The sequence below is a fragment of the Muscardinus avellanarius genome (assembly GCF_963383645.1).
Source record: "Muscardinus avellanarius genome assembly, chromosome: 14".
Taxonomy (NCBI): Eukaryota; Metazoa; Chordata; class Mammalia; order Rodentia; family Gliridae; genus Muscardinus; species Muscardinus avellanarius.
In genome coordinates, this window is record NC_137800.1 from 38,293,082 (window position 1) to 38,314,467 (window position 21,386).

General features: G+C 35.7%; 1 protein-coding gene across 1 annotated transcript in view; it reads left to right on the forward strand.

The window, feature by feature from the left end:
* Positions 1-266: 266 nt before the first annotated feature.
* LOC308273128 (disintegrin and metalloproteinase domain-containing protein 20-like) overlaps positions 267-21,386 on the forward strand; it is a gene marked incomplete at both ends in the record, with an annotated part of 198,401 nt that continues 177,281 nt past the window's right edge. The window contains one exon of the mRNA XM_080710236.1: positions 267-442. Within this exon, the coding sequence (XP_080566362.1) occupies positions 267-442 (176 nt within the window). The remainder of the gene's footprint in view (positions 443-21,386) is intronic.

Here is a 21,386-nt window from a genome sequence, read left to right on the forward strand (position 1 = left end):
ACTGGTAGACAAGCAAACAAAGCATTTGTCTTTCAGGATAGCCAAAATATCTGCCACAAAATTGGTGCAAGTAATCTATTAACATGGTGATTCCTAAGATCATCTGAATCTCTTAAACCTGAGTACGTAAGAATAGGGAGAGGGATCTGTATGTTAACAGCCTTTCCCCCACTTTCTGCTTTTTGTTCATCTCATGATATGAGAGCCACTGTACGGATCCTTATAGGTAGAACAAGTTGCTCAGATTGCAATGAGAACACAAGAGGATGAGGAACGGCTGTGATTATGACATGTTAGGCCTGCAAAAGGGCTTAAAAGAACATACAGTTCATCAGGATGCTTCTATAGACAGGAAAAATATGTTGCTTAAGCAAGGTCACCAAGTTCAGACAACTGAACATTCTTTCCCATCTAAACGTCATTTGCAGCAGAAATCGAAGGAGTAAAGAGAAACTGGAAATAGAAAGGAAAAAGGAAGAAGCAGGTCCCTGAAGGAAACCAACTGAAGCATTTTAGGGAAATGGTCTAATTTTTCAAGATACATTCAATCTGAACCTTCATTTTTTTTTAAGGCTTATTTTTAACCCTTAACCAGAGAGCAAGTTCTGTTTTAAGTATTGGTATTACTTGAGACAACAGAAGCTAAATATGTGTGGTAATCTGAATCATGAAAATGTACTCTCTTGAGCCAACAAATTATGGGCTAAGTAATCACTTGCTAATTTCAAGGATCCTATTCTTTTAGTCATTTAGAATTCAGACTGCAAGCCAATCTACAAATGCCAGGTTTGTGTTAATTACAAACAATTCATCTTAATTAGTCTGAAAGACTGTTCTAACAAGAAATAAATTATTGAGCACAAAAAGCAAGTTTTTGTCAAATGTTTAACTTTCATTTAAACTCCGTTTCAAAACAAACGGTAGTTGAGACTGTGGCAGGGAGGCGGAGATCTTATGCTGCCGGACTGACTTCAGGTCCGCTGCTGGCTGTTCACAGGTGTGTAGCAGTGTTTATTTAAAAATTTATCATAACAGATCACAATCATTATAATCATGATGGTAATCAATGTTCATTACGATACAACAAAAACCCCATGATTAAAGATCCTATCACAGTAGGATCATTTATTTATTACCGGAGAAATTGTTATAAATGGCTTTTCTTTGGAGCAGTAGGAGCCAGGAATACATGAATTTAGGGATTGCGGATTAAAACACTTTTGCTGGGTAAAACCTTGGCGGTTTAGTTGAATATGGTAGGTGTAAGAAAGCCAGGCTGGCTCTCCACTCGGCCCTCCTTTTTGCATTGTGATTTGAGGTATTAGTTCTGTACATTGTACTACTTAACTATACCGTGTTCTTCATTTTTCTACATTACACCATTAGAACACGTCAAGGTGCCTTTGGGCGCTATTGTCAACTGTTCCAAACAGCATGTAGATGGCATCGTCATCCTTTTCTTTTATTAATTTCATAAGCATTCTTAGCTACTTTACTATACAATCATAAGATAGTTGGAGACATTTTATTGGCTTCTCTTTTAATGTATTTGTTTTGGTTGCCAAAGCAAAACAAAAATCTCAGAACCAATTTGAAGGAAGGAGTGGGAGAGCCCACACAGAGATGGAAAGTACAGACACTTCACATGAAAAGAACTTCTTTCCCTGAATTGATATTCCCTTTTTAAACCATCTAATTCAGATAAACACTGTCACACTTCGCAGCCACCAGCTGGATCCTCCTACTCCGGATTCAAATTGCAAATAGTCAGTACAAACAAATATTTTGTGGAGATGGATTTGACTGTTGTAGTGTAAAACTGTTTTGGGCTCATCTCCAGGCCAAACACATTGACTCAGGAATCTCTTTGCTGTCAGACAAAGGCTGTTATTGTAATTTTCTCAGTCAGAGCTCTTTTTAGAGGATTGTCTCAGCTGATCAGACAGAGTGAGTCAGAGGATCCTCAGGAAAGAGAAAGGAAATACAACCCACCCACTCCATGGAAGTCCCACTGGAAAGCCCTCCTGCTGTCTGGCTATTGTTGGCCTGAAAATCCGGGTTGGAGCTCCAGAAGTACTTTAAGATTCACAGAGTAGGAGCAGAGGCTCCTGTTTCCTTGGGTACAGACTGTTCCAGTTTCACGAAACTCTCCCACTCGGAAGATGAAAAGTTGACCAGGAATAGCAAATATGGCCTGTCCCCAATAAACCTTACTGAGTAATATCTGAGGTCAAGCAAGACTGTGATAGCAGTTTAGAGCTGGGTGGGGTAGAAAAGGGAAATAAATCATGAGGCTACATGTCAAAACTTGCTTTCTTTGACTTCTGGCCCCAGGTATCTGACCTCTGGTTGCCAAATGTTCCTGGTACAAATGAGACATTTGGTCAGACAAAGAAAAATTCTATCTAAGCAAAATCTAAATCCAAAACAATGATATACATGTATATGTATTGGATACTTTGTAAGTTCTTAAATTTATTACTCTTCAGGTCTACTTGTGAGGTAGACAAGTGTCTTGGTTAAGAGGAAATGCTCTGGAGGGGACTGATCTGGACTGAGTTTTCACACAGGGCTGTAATTTTCTCACTTAACCTCACTTAATATCATTAATTCTGAGATGTAACTCTCTACTCCATAAATGAAGATAATGGCAGTATCTGTACTATGCAAATAGCAATAAAGTTAAATATTATGAAAGTCTTATCACATGATTAATAATAAACAAATGCTACTTATAACTAAAGAAAAGAGAATTATAGATTTATAATAACCTAATATTTAATGATTAATTTCATATTTATTATTTTCCTTGATATAACATAAACTGCACATCGTACCACGCTACTAATTTTTTGGAGCAACTGAGGTGATGAACATAACAAAAGTGCCCAAGATATAAACAGGAATAATAATATTGGTGTCTACCACAAGGGTTTTTCTAAGAATTGAATGAAGTATGTGTGTATGTGTAGATGTGTATGGGTATACACAAACATAAATAAAATATTTAACTAAATTCTGACCCAAATTAGGTAGACAGATATTATATTCATCATTATCAAAATAGAAGTACAACTGTACACTTTGAAAAATAGTTTAAAATTTTCTCAAAATATTAAATATATATTTACCATTTTACTCAGTAATTCTACTTCTAGGTATCTAGGTATTTATCCAGGAAACACAAATATTTTCACATATGTGTGCCCAGCAGCATTATTAATGATAATCCAAATCTGGAAACAACCTAAAAAAAAATATATATATATATATATATATATATATATGTATATATCAGTTGATGAACTGATAAAATGTGGTTTATTATTTATTAATATTATTATTATTTATTAAATATTATTTATTAATGTTTATTTATTATTAACTGATAAAATGTGTGTAATATTGAGTAATAAAAAGGAATGAAGTGTTGGTACCTGCTACTTCATGGATGAACCTCAAAAACAGTTTAATAAGCCAAACAAGAACTCAAAGATTAGCCGGGTGTGGTGGTGCACCTTGTAATATCAGCCTTTGGGAGGCTGAGACAGGAGGACCTGGGTTTGTAGCCAATCTCAGCTACTTAGTGAGACAACTTAGTGAGACCCTGTTTCAAAATAAAAATTAAAAAATAGGGCTAGGGGTATAGCTTGGAGTTAGAATACCCCTGGGTTCTACCCCCAGTCCTGCCAAAAAAAAAGAAATCAAAGATTATAAAATCTACTTAAATAAAATGTCCAGAAATAGAAAATTTACAAAGATAAAAGATTAGTAGTTATCCTGGGGTTATTGATGGGAAAAGGCATTGAATATAAATAGTGACTTGGGATCTTAACTGGAACATGAGAACTGTCCTAACACTAATTTTGGCAAAGTTCACACCACTCCTGAAAGTTATTAATAATTATTCAATTTTATACCTGAAATGAGTGTACTTTATGACATGTAAAATAAATCCCAATATTTTTTAAAATGGTAATATAACCAAGACCAGGGCCAAAGTATATTGATTATCTGTTTAGTCCTTTAAATGGAGAGTGTATGCTGCTAACACTGCCTTTGCCCAGTTAAAAGTGAAATTAATAAATTGTATTATTCAGTTGATTACCTCAAACTAATGGCTATAAATAATTTAGAGCTTAAAGTGAGTATGAATGACATATTTACTTGTTGACTTTTTTAGATCACACAACTTTATTCTACATGTAAACATGGAGATAATCAGAATGCACCACAAATCACACAAATCACACACACACACACACACACACACACACATACACACACACACCATCATTACCAGCAGAATCAAAGAAGCATGATCTTTTATTGCTCACACAACATCTTCTCCATAGGATCCTTCTGTCCCATAGTAGGGCCAGTCCAGAGCAGTACCTCCAGTCCACTGCCGTGAGCACATCTTTTAGTGCTTGTAGTTGTTTTTTCTGGCATCTGCCTTTCCTGTTTCCCAAAATGCTCTAATTCTAATCCTCTTCTGACATTCTCAGCCCTGAACTCCCAACTCTGTGACCTCAATCTCGATTCTTGACCCTAGGTGTACAGCTCAGGATCAATAGCTGGCTTGTTTTGGATTGCGTATTTCCTGTGTGGGGGCTCTGGTGCAAACCACCTCTCTGGTCTCATCACATCAGTGCTGACCTAGGTCTTCTGGCTCTTACTCATCTGTCTCTCATCATCTCTTAACCCCTTTAAAAAGGATATCACTTAGTTTATTCCATGTATGATATATTTTGTCTGTACATCTACTAGTCAGTGTATGATAGTTAATGATGTAATTGTCATAACCCAACTGTTTGTCTTTACTAAGTCTTCCCACAGTATTCAACACAGAATGTTACTCATAAAATATATATTTTCAAAGTGTCTAATTTATCATTGTAGGATTCCACCTAAGAGGCCTAATGATTGATCAAAATATCTGCTATGGTTATCTAACAGCATTAGTTCTGCTATAGCTCATTTTTGTTATCAGAATAGAACACAGGATACTTTAATTTCTACTGGAAAATATTACTTTCCTAACCTAAGTCATTTCAAAATGTGTAACAAACGACTCAGAATTTATCCCAACTTTTAAATAAACTGGAAAAATTAAAGGACTTAAATATTATTAATGTTAACATTATTAATGTGAACCTATTTATGTCCACATATCTGTTAAAACTTTGGGACTTTGCAAAAGGATTTTATGGTTATAGAAAGGACTGGAAAGTCAGGTTTGTGTAGCAACTAGAGACACAGAATTCTGTGCCTAGAGCCAACAAATCTCAGCATCCTTCTCTTTCTCCACTGCTATTTCTTAATGCTGTACTTGGCACGGCTAAGGAAGTCTGATGTTTCAGAGGTAAGCTGCAAAGTGGCCAAACCACTCTTCGATGCACTATATTGTTTCATGGTACTCATTGCAAGCATCTTGTTTAAAAACGCCATGGATTTAGCATTAACTGAAAAAGTGATTATTCTCCAGTTTCACTGAGTTATTAAGGGGGAAGGGAGTTCATTGAAACTCCAGAAGATGAAATAGTGTGCTCTCAAGACTTGCTGGAAGGCTTTCAACATTCAGAGCAGAAAAAAAAAAAAAAAACATAAATTTATTTTTGAAGAAGGAGATTTAGGAACTTTGTTAAATGGGAAGTGAAAGCATGAATTTTAAGTCTCAGGAAAGATAGTATGGTTCAACATAATCCTGCAAGCATTACTTAGATCGAACTCGTTTCCATGTTTTCTGAAAACTCAATGCCAGTTGCTGCTACAGAAGGCATCAGTTATGGATGCAACCCCATGCACAGTTAAGTCCTGTGTACTGAATCAGAGCAATTTCAAATCAGTTTAGATTAGGAAACACTACATGTTGCACTAGTGACAAATCATTTTTTTACCATCTGTCACTAAATGTTACTGAGCATAAGATAAACTCAGAGAGACAGACTTAGGAGTACCAAGGGAGATGCTAAAGAATCAACTAGTACAAGAAATCCTTACTTACAATAACATTACCAATTTAGTCATAAGTACAGAATGTGTCATCTATGTAACAACTGAAGAAAATCTTGCCTGTGAATGAAGTATAACATGAATTTATTTAAATTTGAAAAAATATAAAGAATGAAGATGTTTGAGAAGTCATTAACTTGTAGACCATCCTTTAAAGAATATGATGTTTAAAAATCAGAAGATGCGAGTGTGGCCATGCATTCTATTTACTAGGTAACTTTGAACAAGTCATTTCTCTAAATTACAGAGAAATGAAGCCAGAAGTACTTTCCAAACTGTAAAAGAGGGCTCAGATATTAGTTATTATTCAGAGGTGAAATCCTGCAGCTCTGAGAAGGACAGACTAAGTTTTTAGTGAATTACAGACATATAACTGCATCTTTAATGATAACATTTCCTTGACATTTTTATGAAAATTTTTAATTCATCTGTTTCATCACTGTACATTATTCAATAATGATAAGACATATGATCCAAGAACAACTATATGCAGAAATGTTACTAACTGGATCAATCAAGTTGTGGCTTCATTTTATAATTTATAAAAAGCCTCGACACTCATTTCTCACTTCTTGAAGAACAATTAAATATAAAACTGTTTTTCTGTCCTAGAAGAGGCATTTTACTCTATTAAAAATTGTTACCATGAAGAATTTTAAATTCAAAGTTCAAAAAGTGGCAGTCAGCACCAAAGTATTTACTTTATTTGCCATTGCATGCAGTTTCTTATTTATTTTGTAAAAAAAAAAAAGCAAGATAAAATTCATGGTAAAATATAGAATATATTTCATAAGATTTTCAACATTTTATTAGCATGGATAGAGCACAGAACTTATGAAAAAGGAGAAAAACTATAGAGAATACTCAATGGCTTTGCATTAAAAAATTTACCCCCACAATTTCTATTTATTCTGAAAGCATATAATGTAACAGTGCTGAACATTGGTAAAACACATTTACACTGAGTGAAGTACTAAATATGAGCAAGAAAATAAAATAGAAATGAAAATGCAACTTCTTTAGGAAGCCTCTCATTTGTTGCCACATTTTTGTTCTTCATTCATTCCATGAGCCCTATGAAGAAAAACAAAATTGTTCTGTTGCCTTTTAATATCAAAACCTGGATCTTTTTCTTTAATGATTCTTTGAAAAAGAATTGAGAATGGAAAAGAACAACTATATTTTAAAAAATAGTGTTGTTTGTAGATGAGATGAAATTTTTTTATATTTCTATTTGTAGTAGAATTTGTAGAAATAAATATTTAATAAAATATTATAGTTATGGAGCTACTATAGCCACTGGAATACAAACTGCATGTATTGGTGATGTGGTAATAAAATGCAGTATGATAATAGGATCCCCATATCCTGTACGCTGCAGATCTAGCCAGTTCTGTGACAAGTCCACTCAAGGACATGGCTCTGTTTCCAGAGGTAGCATAAATATCAAGAACATTGCTTATGAAGTTCTTCGGTGGTTGGAATTTACTTAAGAAGGTTTAAAAAGTAGACCCTCTTAGTAGGAGCCAACTGTTCATGGTGGATACAGTCTGTTTTATGTGTTTTATTGGACATATTGTATATGGCAAAAATTAGTGATTAGGCACAAATCACTCCGTTCAGCCCCCTTTCCTTGTGTCATCCACTTTGCAACATGACTCTAATTCCTTTCACAATATATAAATCTGAGTTTCTCAATATGACTTGCTTTAGCCAATAGGCTGAGAGGAGCTTGACAGTAGGCTTAGCTGCAAGAAATGTGATCTGTTTGCCTGCCATCCTGTGCCTCTGCCAAGCCAATTCTTGGGTCAGGAAAGCAAGATAAAGATACACATATGGCTTATATTTTATAATCTCAGTACTTGGAAAACTGAGCACCAGAGGATTGCAGGTTAGAGGCCAGCTTCAGCAACTTAGCAAGGATGTGAGCGATCTTGTTTCAAATGAAAAAATAAAATAGGACTGAATAGGAGTTAAGGTAGAATGCCCCTGGGTTAAATTCCTAGTATCATAATAAAAGAAAGAAAATTTTAAAAGAAAGCTAAAGGGAAGACAGCCACACACAGGGCCTCCACCCAGACCAGGCATCCAAGCCTTGGCTGGCTACATGTGTGAGTTGCTCCAACAAAGACTAGAACATCTCTTCTTTGTATTGCATAAATTCATCCACTCAGCAAACTTGTGAGAAATAATAGGTTTCTGTTTGAATCCATTGAGTTTGGGCACTTGTTACACAGCATTGTTTTGTTTGGGAGTTTTTTGGCCAAACAATGGATGAAAGCAAGTCAGAATTATGGCTTTCCCATTTCTAGGGCATCATTAGAAAAAAATTATGATTTTAGTATGTATAAGTTATATGCTGAATTTCTGGTTTTGATACTGATCTTTGTTTGTTTGCTTGTTTTTGCAGGATGAGGATTCTGGAAATTGAACCCAAGACAACCACATGTTTGGCAAGTGCTCTACCACTGACCCACATTCCCAGACCCTGGACCTCTATCATCAAGAATAAGTTCAGGAGTCATGTTCATTCTCAAGATATAGTGACTGAGTGAATAATCAATCAAATGCTGAACAGGAGCAATTTTTGTGTTCTGCTTCATGCTAATAAAAGCACAGAAAGATTTTCAATTCCCATATTCTCTGAAACACGATTGATTGTATAAATGACATGTTTACTTATATATGTTCTTCTCATTGGATTATTTTCCTTAAGAATATATATTTGGATCAAATAAACTCCTCCAGTCAATATCTTTAGCACATATTCATACAGGTAAGCAAGCGATTTTTATTTTATATTTAAAATGACAACCACAACCATCAGAAAATTATAAATGGTTTTAAGACTATTTAGTAGTTGAATTTTTTTTAAAAGATTCCATGTAAATTTGTCTTTTACTTGGTATGTGGAATAAAGAGTAAGTTATGACAGTCTTTAACTCATGTCTCTTTCCATGTCTTTTTCTTCTCATCTCGATCTCTCTTTCATCAAATTTGTGAACCAATGTGGATAATTTGCATTCGCCATTTTTAAGATATCAAATGGTGAACTAAATTTGTTACAATGACTTGAGTTACTTTTAAAAAACATAGAATTTCTCAACCCCTGGGATGGTATGCCAGATGGGAGCCAAAATTGCATTGTGCACTCAACACTGAACACTGAAACTTGAAATTCATCAGACCTCTACCTTGTATAAAATGAAATCCATCCAACCAGAGAACACCTGAATATTGTGCCTACACAGCCATAGAGAAGCACCAAAGACCTTCAAAAAGCTAATACATCTAGTGTTGACATCCTAGTATCGCGAGAGAACTGTGCAAATCCCAAGGTTACGATGTACTTGAAGAAGTACCTCCTTGAATGGAATTGAAATAATCAAGTGGCCAGGATTCCTTGAGGAAGTAGGAATAAACTACTGAAAGAATTTTTTAAGTTATTTTCTTTATTTAATTGTCATATTAAATTATGAATATGTTTACAGTGTACAACATGATATGGTACTACATTGTATACATACATACATTTAATACATGTATACATTGAGTAATATTCCAGTCAGGGCATGTCTAATTTAAATGTTTACTAGTTTATTGTGCTAAAAAAAAAAAAACTTTGAAATTCACATATGTAGCTTTTTGGAAATATATGGTACATTATTGCTCTCTGTATTCAGCCTACTATGCAACAGCATACCAGAATTTCTTTTTCTAATCTAACTATAACTCAATATGTATTTGTTAACCTTTACACATCCAACCTTTCCCCTACTTCTCCCATCTTTTGCTAACAACTCCTCTACTTTTAACTATGAAATCAACTTTTATACATTTTCTGCATCTGAATGAGATCAAGTAGTATGTGCCTTTCTCTCTGTGTGTGTGTGTGTGTGTGTGTGTGTGTGTGTGTGTGTGTGGTGTTTGTTTGTTTGGGGTACTGGGGATTGAACCCAAGGGCTTTCTACCTCTGAGCTAGAATTCCACTTCTATTTTATTTTGACACAGGGTCTTACTAAATTGCTAAGACTGGTTCAAACTTGCAATGCTCCTGTCTTAGCCTCCCAAGAACTGGGAATACAGGCATGTGCCACCACACCCAGCTCTGGCTTGTTTTACTTAACACAGCGATGTCTAGGTCATTATGAAGTTCATAATTCCATGTTCTTATAAGTAATAGGATTTTGTCCTTTCTCTTACTCAATATTATTACATTCTGGCCTAGGATTTGAAACTAATAACTATTTAAATTAAAAAAAAACATTTAACTTCTCTGGTCCTTGGTTTCTTTATCTGGAAATTGAGGATAATAATATTTTCTCCAATCACTTCATTAAACTTCAAGAATAAAATTGGATAGTGCATATGTTATAAAACATGTGCTACTATTGCTTACCTGTGAATTACCTTTCCTCCAGTTTTTATTGCTGGGACATTCATTGCAGAAGTAAAGGAGAGAGTAGCTGCAGACAGGAACATAGGTTAGAATGTCAGAGACCTAGCAATAAAGATTTCATTTTCCACGAGTGAAAACAATAATACTAACAATAGGAAAGTCACTGCAAAAAGATGGTAGGCTACAGTAAGAGAGCAACTGAGATGAGTCTATTGTGCATTTCTCCGTTAGTGAGGATAATCAGATATTTATTAGAGACTGGCATCACAGTGAAGGAGCACTGCATTGCTCACAATATCCATCCTTGGTACCCCTAAAGCGACACAATATGCCTAAATAGCTTAGTTGATATATAATTCACAAGTTACCCATTTAAGAGTATAATTCAATGTGTTTTTTTACTATAGATACAGAGTTATGCTTCTATTAACAGAATTTTAAAATATTTTCATTACCTTCATCGAATACTCATTCCTTAGTCATTGCCTCCACTCTCCCAGCCCTGTTTTCAGCCCTGAGAAGCGCTGATATATATTCTGTCTCTACAGGTTCATTGATTCTGGACATTTCACATAAATGGAAGTATATAGCATGTAGTGTTTTGCATCTGGGTTATTTTATGCAATATAATGCTATTTAGGCTTACTGTGTTGCAACATACATTTGTATTTCATTTCATTTTTGGATACATATTATTTGCCTTTTTTTTCAAACATTCCAACTCATTATTGACTTTCTACTGGATTTGCTTGTCCTAACCATATTTAAGATGAACAATGTCCCTGAATATTACTAATTCATTACTATTTAAGAAGACAAATACAAAATGCCTAAGTAGTCTCATTGACTATTTAGTAAATATTGTGACTTTCTGTTCTTACAATTCATAAAACCAATAAGTATACAAACCCATGACCATTGTGATATCAAAGAAGAAGCAACTTCTTTCTGTACTTACAGAGTGGTTTCGCCTTAGAGCTTAGTGGATGCTACAGACCAAAATAAGATTTCTTCCTTCCTCCCTACAACATGTTATAAATTTTCTGAGGTTTTTTTTTTTTTTTTGTACCAAAATGACTCGGAGCATATATTTATATGTAACTGCTGAAATTTAAAATATGGTAATTTGATATCAGTGCTGACAGACTATAACCTGCAGAATCAAATTCTATTGGTAACCCTACTGTAAATAATGGTGAAGTTTCAAATCTAAAGGTTAAAACCTTATTTCCTTTCTTAAACTTCATTTCATCTTTTCTTCAGTGCAATAATTTGCATGACTTATTATGCCACCATTACTGGCCTGCTCTCTGACCTCGTTAGTATTCTTATCTTCATGAAAAAATATAATAGTCCTGTCTGGCTATTATCTCTGCCGCCTAGGACTTAGACCTCAGTCCTCATATCCAAACACATTTATCTACCTTGGAATAGCCAAGGCTCATGTGCATTAGCTACTTCCCCCAATGTGCTGGGTTCTAATGATCAAAAGCCATTAAGTGTGTTTCCTTTTGCACACTTCATGATTCTTTGTGTAGGAAATGGTCCTAAATAGTGTTTAAAAAACAGCTATAAATTTTTAGGGGGTTAACACTCAGTTAAGGCTATAGAACAGGATACTGCTATAAAGAAGAGGTCCTGGTTAATTCCACTGTTTTGACAGACATAAAATTGAATTTTGCTTTTTACTTTTGTTTAGTATACTAATTACGGATTTGAAAGTTAAGATATACATATCTGCATACATATGTAAATGTGTGCACCAACACGTATATCTAACTTGTTTATTATAGTGCCAAAAAAAACAAGGACAACATCCAAGTTTTCTTTCACTGTTTTACTCCATTGAGTTCCTGAGAAAAAAGGAAATCCTTCCTTTCTTTTATATAAGAGAGGTGTTTTCCCTTCTAGTCTTTGCTTTTTCTTAGCAAAACCCTGACTTTCAGATGAGCAAGTGGCTACTCAGGACAAAGATTGTATTAGTTTCCTGCTTTGAAGCCAACAACAGTCAGATGTACAGCTTCCATTGTAATGAAGACAAGGGACATGTTCTCTTTGGCGCTTGCAGGAGGGCATGGAGGCAGATAGAGAGCAGAGCAGCTCTCTTCCTTCTGCTACACAGTGCAAGCTGCTGTGTGTGGCCCATCAGGAAGCAACAAGAGTTGAGGGGCCCCCACACCCATGGCTGGGGAGGAAGATGGGCTCGGAGTTTACCTTGAGGGCTAATTGCATACCAGGATCAAGCGGTCATCTGCATAAGCATGGATTGCACTGGTCTCCTCTGCATTCACCATGTTTCCAGGTCAGTCCTTTGAATCTCTCTCCTGTGGTTTGGTAATGATCTTAAATTTGCTCATTTTACCTCCAGTTCTCTCCCTACAGCCAATACTAACATAAAGTATATATCTTGTCTTAGGAACAGAGTCAGGATTCTAACTCATGCCTCTCTTGGCAAAAAGTTAGCAATCTTAAACATGGTGGATGGCTGGGGTGAAAGGGAAGACTTCTATGTAAACGAAGGGAAATGCTAAACTAAAATGACAGATTAGAGGTACTCAAGGGCAAGATAACTCTGTATAAAGAGAGTAGATAATGTTTCCTGCAACTAGGTTATGTTTGGGATATTGCTGACCTCCAAGTCATTTGTACCTTTCGTTCTACAAGTAAAACAATTTTCATACAACCTGAGATGACTTTGAATGTCCAGCCACTAGAGTGAATACACAAAAACACTAAGAATGACCACGAAAAATTATTACTGTATAAAGACATCCTTGACTAACAGTCACCAATGAACATCATTTTCTTGCTATAAATTCCCCATGATGAGCAATTATATGTTGGCTCAGTTATTATTTGAAATTGTTTATTAGTTTGAGCATGTGCATTGATCTTGTCTATTGAACAATGAACCTATTCAAACATTCTAAACTTACCCTAACAGCTCACAATGTGGCAGTACATTAAAGAAAACACTAAGTGAAGCCAGATGGGATGTTGTATTCCCATAATCCCAGCTTTGGGAGGCTGAGACAGGAGGATTGTAGATTTGAGGCCAAAGTGCTGTTAACTTGTGAGACTCTCAGCTACTTAGTGAGCCCTATTTCAAAATAAAAAATAAGGACTGGTGGTGTAACTCAGAGGTTAAAATGGTCATGATTTGATCATGCATACACACATACACACACACACACACACACACACACACACACACACACATATGCACACACAAGCACAATGAATAGTTTTAATTGGCAATGTTGTAATTGATGGGGAGTTAGAATACATATATGTAATTAAACTCCCAATTGCAGATGCTAAATAATTCAAGTCTACTTCAGTGATGAGGCTACATAATATAGAATTTTGATTTTTAAATCTGCTTTTGAGGGCCGGGTATGGTGGCGCACGCTTGTAATCCCCACGCTTGGGAGGTGGAGACAGGAGGATCTCGCAGGTTGGAAGCCAGCCATGCTGGCTTAAGAGACCCTGTTTCCAAACTAAAAAGTATAAAAAAATAGGTCTGGGAGTGTAGCCCGGAGGTAGAAGGGTTTCCAGGAACCCCAGTACCACCAAAAATAAATAAATAAATAAATAAATAAATCTGCTTTTGATCTTTATATTTACTCTGTCAGATCTAGAAAATTGTTTTATAGCATAAAACAAATTATTTTTGCTGCTCAACTTAAAGCCTGGATGATTATATATATATATATGTAATTATATATATGATAGGAATATATAGAATTATATATTATAGAATATATATAAAACAATATATATAAACTTCTTTACTGATGTTTCAAAACCAAAGATCAAGAGCCGGGTGTGGTGGCTCACCCTTGTAATCCCCGCGCTTGGGAGGCAGAGACAGGAGGATCCCGCAGGTTCGAAGCCAGCCACGCTGGTTTAAGAGACCCTGTTTCCAAATAAAAATGTAAAAAATAGGTCTGGGAGAGTAGCCCGGAGGTAGAAGGGCTTCCAGGAACCCCGGTACCACCAAAAAATAAAAAAATAAAAAAGATCAAGTAAAGTAAAACTAACTATAGTAAATATCTACTTTTAAAGTGAAGAGAAAAAGTAATACTGCCTTTGTATATGAAATACTGTGCATTAATACATACATCCTATAATGAGATGATATTTGAATAAAAAAACAGGCCCTTTGTAAATTGTAGTCCAAATATCATAACTATGTTTTAAAACAGAATTTGTCCAAGATCTATTCTTGCCAAGTATCATCTTTACAATTCATTGTCTACAAATAATTTATTTCCTTAACTAGTTGGTGGCTTTTATTCTGTTAGGAATTTAACATTTAATTCTTCCCTACCTGCTTTTAATGTATCATAATGATAAGGCTACTTAATATCATTGAACTATGACAGTGATGTCCTCTTTGTAAAGACCAAACCAACATTAGAAATGGGTCATGAAGCAAACGTCATTAACTCATTTTAAAAAGGGCAGAGCCCAACAATGCATTACTGACAAACCTCCTTCCCCGTGCCCATTTGCCTTTATTAAATACCACATTTAATATATACCTTCATGCGTGAGATAGCCTTTGGAATCACCTCGCCATAAAAAAATTAAAGCCATTAGAAATTAAATTTACTTTCAGGCTTTTCTTAAAATAACTATTGTAACTCTTTTATGCAATAATATATGGTAAAACAGGTATCAGTAATTTTTTGGGGGGGGTTTAGAGATGGAACCCAGGGGCATTTGACTTCCGAGCTACATCCCCTGCCGTATTTTTTATTTTTTATATTTTATTTTGAAACATGGTCTCACTAAATTGCAGAAGGCCTCACTAAGTAGCTGAGGCTGTCTGCAAACCGTGATCCTCCAGTCTCAGCCTCCCAAATGCAGGATTATAAGTGTGCGCCACCACGCCCAGCAGTAATTCTTAGTAATACAAATGAACAAATGATGATTCCAAAATTGCTAGTTTGAAAACACTCATGAACTCTTGTGTGTGTGTGTGTGTGTGTGTGTGTGTGTGTGTGTGTGTGTGTGTGTTACTGGGAATTGAACCTAGAGGCATTCTACCTCAAAGCTACACCCCAAGCCTATTTTTATTTTTTATTTTGAAACAAAATCTCACTAAGTTGCTGAGGTTGGCCTTTAACCTGCAATCCTCCTGTCTCAGCCTCCCAAATACTGGATTAAAGACATGTACCACCATGCCCAGCACTCACAGACTGTAAAAAACAATCAATTAAAGGCAAGGATGAAGCCAGGTTTGATGGCACATGTTTGTAATCCCAGTACTTGGGAGGCTGAGACAAGAGGATGGGGCAGGTTCGAAGCCAGCCTCAGCTACTTAGTGAGGCTCTCAGCAACTTAGTGAGACCCTGATTTCAAATAAAATATAAAATAGGTCTTGGAGTGTAGCCCAGATGGGGTTCCATACCCAATACCACAGAAAAATGGCAAGGATGAAATAAAGATGAAGAGGTGGGTTTTTTTTTCCTTCATATCTTTTCATTGAAAAGGTATGAGATCTTCACATACCAAGTAAAATTATTACAAATTCTAGGAAAGGCTAAATGAGTGATGTGTGCATGTGTGCCTCTACCATCTTATACTCCATTATGATGTATGACTACAAAGCACCAACAAAATATGTTTACATATTTTTATGTACATATATCAATTCTAGGATAATAACATAATGATAGAGAATGAAGTCTCTAATTCCATGTGGCTAACTTCCTGTCCTAACCTAGCAGGAAGGAAGCTGGAGCCATTCCTGGGGAGAGCAGTGTCCAGTCATACAAAACCTCCTTTCTGGGTCTTCCTGAATAGGTGGGAAGAAGGTTGTACTGAAGAAACATGTGTGGTTCTATCCTTCAGCCAATGCTAGAAGAAGCTTTGTTAATCTAATAAAAAATTATTTTTTATTTTTTGCGACATACTTCCCTGTGTCTTTTCAGACTATAATGAAATGAAACTAGAAATCAACTATAAGAAAACCCACAGAAACTACATAAACATGTGGAGACTGAATACCACACTTCTAAATGAAGAATGGGTCATAGAAGAAGTAAGGGGTAAAATCAAGAAATTTCTAGGAACAAACAAAAATAGAGATACCACATTTCAAAACCTCTGGGACACTCTGAAGGCAGTATTAAGAGGAAAATTCATAGCACTGAGTGCTCACATAAGAAGAACAGAAAATCATCAAATAAATAACCTGATGACATACCCAAAAGCCCTTGAAAAACAACAATCTAATCCCCAAAATTATTTTAATGCTGGGTGTGGTAATGCATGCCTATATTCCCAGTATTGGGAGTCTGAGACAGGAAGACCATGGGTTCAAAACCAGCTCCAGCTACTTAATGAGACTCTCAGCAACCTAGTGTGAACCTGTTTTGAGGGTATAGCTCAAAGGTTGAATTGAATGCCTCTGGGTTCAATCCCAGTACCAAACTCTCTCTCTCTCTCTCTCTCTCTCTCTCTATCTCTCTCTCTCTCTCTCTCTCTCTCTCTCTCTCTCTCTCTCTCTCTCTCTCTCACACACACACACACACACACACACACACACACACGTGTATATGTGTGCATATATATTTCAGCTCTGTTTTCATTGATTCATATTTGCTTGATATGTTTTAGATCCTATTATAGTCAGTCTTTCTTAGTGTTTTTGTTCTCAGTTTGCTTTTTCTAGAAAACCTGTTTGTTCATTTAGTCCAAAGTGTCACATCTTTTAATTAGTGGGTTTACTCTGACTTTTAATTGGTGCAATTACTATTAAATTAGATCTAGTTTATGCCATTTAAAAATTTCAATTTAAATGTAATCAGTAATTATTGTTAAATTAAGACTTATGTTTGTCATTTTACATTTTTCATTTACTCTGCTCTCTTTAGCCTTCCAACTCCCCGCATTTCTTCCTGTCAATATGGTAGAATTTTTCTCCACCTGGTTTGTTACTGTAAGTTAATATTCTATTTTTAGTGTGATGATTCCTATATTTATTCTAAGACCCATACTCTATTTTTTCCATATTGTTGGTATAAATTGACAAATACTTTTTTCTTCTAACAAAATAAACACTGAATTGTCTATAATTTTTATCTTGCCTCTAATGATCATGCTAGTATTATTTAGAATTCAAGTTTGAGACTCCTTGGATATGCTTTTTCTTTTATTCATTATTTTTTTATTTACTTAAGGAAAATATATGTTTTGTTAGATATTTGTTCCTTTTTACTATCTCCTAATTGGGGTATTTGAGATTTGTTCTAATTGTAGTAATTTTATGGTAAAAGTTCTAAGGGCTTTCATATATAAAAATAATTTATGTAAGCCCTCATCTTTTATTTTTATGTCTCCTAAAGATTATACCCAGGACCATTTTGCCTCTGAACTATACTCCCATCCTTATTTTATTTTATTTTTTTAAATTTTGAGCCAGGCGTGGTGCCGCACGTTTGTAATCCCAGCCCTTGAGAGGCTGAAACAGGAGGATCACACAGGTTCAAAGCCAGCCTCAGCTACTTAGTGAGGCTTTCAGAAACTTAGACTCTGTTTAAAAATAAAATATAAATAGGTCTGCAAGTATACCTGGGAGGAAAAAGCCCCTGGGTTCCACCCCCAGTACCACAATAAAAAAATAAATAAATAAAATAAATTTTGAAACAGGGCTCATCTTTCTATGTCAACTTCTCTAGTTGTAGTATTTTAGAATCACAGATCTTTTTTTAATGCTTAAAAATAATTCTAAATTTTCTTATTATCATTAATTTGCTCTTAAGAAGTCCACTGCTAATCTAGTCAGGAGCTAAGTATCTTACACACTTTTACACCAAATTTCACCCCCAGAGTTAATTATGGCAATTATTTATTTTTTTATATAACACGTGTTTTTTTTTTTTGGTGCACTATACTCATACATCATAGTGGGATACAAACTTTTGTAGACATAAATGCACACATCGCCCAGTCAGCCCCCACCCGATCCCCACCCCAATTCTCTCCCCATCCCTCCCTCCCATGCTTGGCTTAGTGGTTGACATCTAGTATTATAGCAATTTATCCAAAATTAAAAATGATAATCTCACATAATAGTTTCATTTGTCTGATACCAAGCTTTTGATGACTTAAAGATAACATTTCAATATTTCTTTTTACTTTCTTTCTTATCAGAGAATATTTTTTTCTATTTTTTTAGGTGAAACTATCATATATTTATGTATTTATTTTTCAGAAAAAAAATCTATCCTAATATGGAATATGGACTCTAGATACCCAAAACAATCTTGAAAAAGAACAAAGCTAGAAGATATATATTTTCTGATTTCAAACCATATAAAGCTACAATAATTGAAACAGTGTAGTACTATTCTAAAGGCAGATATATAAACCATTGGAGTTAAATACAAGCCTAGAGCTAAATTCTTCCCTATATTGTCAAGTTATTTTTGAGAAGGTTTCCACGAACATTTGGTGGAGGAAGTAATAATCTTTTAACTAAATATTGTTGAAAAATAATAATTACATGGGAAAGAATAAAATTGGACCCTTACCTAATCCCATATACAAATAATAACTCAAAATAGATAAGAGACCTAAATATAAATCTTAAGACTATAAACTTTTAGGAGAAAATCTGGGTCATAAAACCTCACAACATTGAAATTGGCAGTGATTTCTTGGTTATGATTTCAATGGCACAGGCAACAGAAGAGTCTACAAACTCCCTAAAAAATAAAAAAAAATTATTGTATATCCAAAAACAATGTAAACAGAGTTAACAATTACTAATAGAATGGGATAAAATATTTCCAAATTCTATATCTGAAGGTATATTAATATTCCAACTAGAAATCCTAAAAATTAACAACAATAAAGGCAAACAATACCCTTTAGAGATAGGTAAAAGACTAACATAAATAATGAATCTCCACAGATAATCAACCTTAGTTGTCTGTTGGATGGAAAATCTTGTTTCTCTGGTTCTGGTGTGTGTTACCTATTTCTTCTTTGTAGTTAATCTCTTTGAGTATTTTCTCTAGTGCTGGTTTTGAAGACATAAATTCCTTCAGTTTCTGTTTGTCATGGAAGCTTCTTATTTCTCCATCTAATTTGATAGAAAGTTTTGCTGGGTAGGAAATTTTTGGCTGGAAGTTGTTTTCTTTCAAAGTTTGGAATATGTTACTCCAAGCCCTTCTGGCTCTCATAACTTGGTTTGGGAAGTCTGAAGTGATTCTAATTCGTTTGCCTCTGAATGTCACTTGGCCCTTTGTTTTTGTTGCCTTTAAGATTCTCTGCTTGGCTTCCACATTGGTCATTTTGACAATTATGTGGCGTGGGGATCCTCTTCTCCGATCCTGTCTAAAAGGAGTTCTATATGTTTCCTGGACCTGTGTATCGACCTCTTGCTCTATGTTTGGAAAATTTTCTGCTATTACTTCCTTGAAGAGATTGTTGATCCCTTTGGTTTCGCTTTCTTTTCCCTTCTCTATTCCAATTATTCTTAGGTTAGCTCTCTTAAGATGGGCCCATATTTCTTCAATGTCAGATTCCTGCTGTCGGATATTTTTTTCTAGATTAGAAACTATGCGTTCATTTTTGGAATGATCATCTTCTAAGAGCAAGATTCTGTTCTCCATGTGGTCTAATCAGTTGTTTGTGCTTTGAATTGAGGCCTTTACTTCATTAATTGCATCTTTTATCTCTTTTTGACTCTCTCTGAGTTCTTTTCGAAGCACCTCTATTATTTCTACAGTTATTTTCCTGATTTAATCTTCTAGAAATCTCTGATTTTCTGTTTTATCGGGTTCTGATGTTGTGGGGTTGTGGACATTCATTGCTCCAGTGTTATTCCTCTTTCCCATGATTTCGGAAGTTTGTGCCTTCTCTGGGTTCTTCCCTTGGGTCACTCTGACTTCACTTAAGGTGTTCTGGATCTCGAGTCAGTAGTATCTCAGACCCCACTACTCCTTTACTGGGTTGTATCGCAGAGTCTCCGACCCAGAGAGTCGATAGAGGCTGCTTTAGACTGTAGGGGGTGCCAGGATGCACGTTCTCCAATGATGTGATATCTCTGCCACCGCCACTCCCCCACTGGGTCAAGTCCCAGGGGATACAGTACTGGGATTTTTCCTCTGTGGCCCGCAACTTGACTCACTGTTCTTGAGTACGCAGATGTAGCTGTACTTGACTCGGTGAATTCGCTGCTGCTGCCGCCGGTGGCAATATGGCACCGCTGCTATGCCTTCGGCCGTGAGGATGGCGTATTTCTTCTTGGTTTTGATTTCCACTCTGAATCCCTGCAGCATGTGCTGAGCTCAGCCACTGGGAGCTTTAGATGCTCCCTGCGCAGAGAAATCCCGCCTGGCTGTTCCACAGAGGCTCCCCTCGGCTTGCTCTAGCCGTCCGGTGAACTCGCCACTGCCGCCGGCAGTATGGCGCTGCTGCCACGTCCTCGGGCGTGAGGCCGGTGTATCTCCTCTGTGGCTCTGAGCTCTGTTCTCAGTCTGCTTTCTCTCTGGAGCCTGGTGATTTTTTTTGTTTCTCTGGTGATGGTGTTTTCTGGCTATGAAAGGCACTGATTTTGTGGTAATGGAGATTGGTTGTTAGCGGGGCTCTTAAGCCCCGCTTTTCTCGGTCGCCATCTTCCCGGAAGTCTAATTATGGCAATTATTGAATGACAATAACTATCATTTGGATTTCACTGAACTCAAAGTTTGGAATCTGATGTTAGGTCTGAGTTCAAATTGTTTATTTTTCACTAGGTGGTTATATTATTAAATAAGGCTTAGCTTTCTGAGTTTCTCCAATGCAAAATGAGACTAAACATTGTTTATATAAACAGATTTTGAAGATTAAAAGGTACTACAAAATGCTAAGCATTTTTGTATCTTATATACTAAATTGTCAATAGGTCTTGATAAACATGTTGAAGTTATCAATAAGAATTAACTATTATAATTTGCAGCTCAGGTTTCTT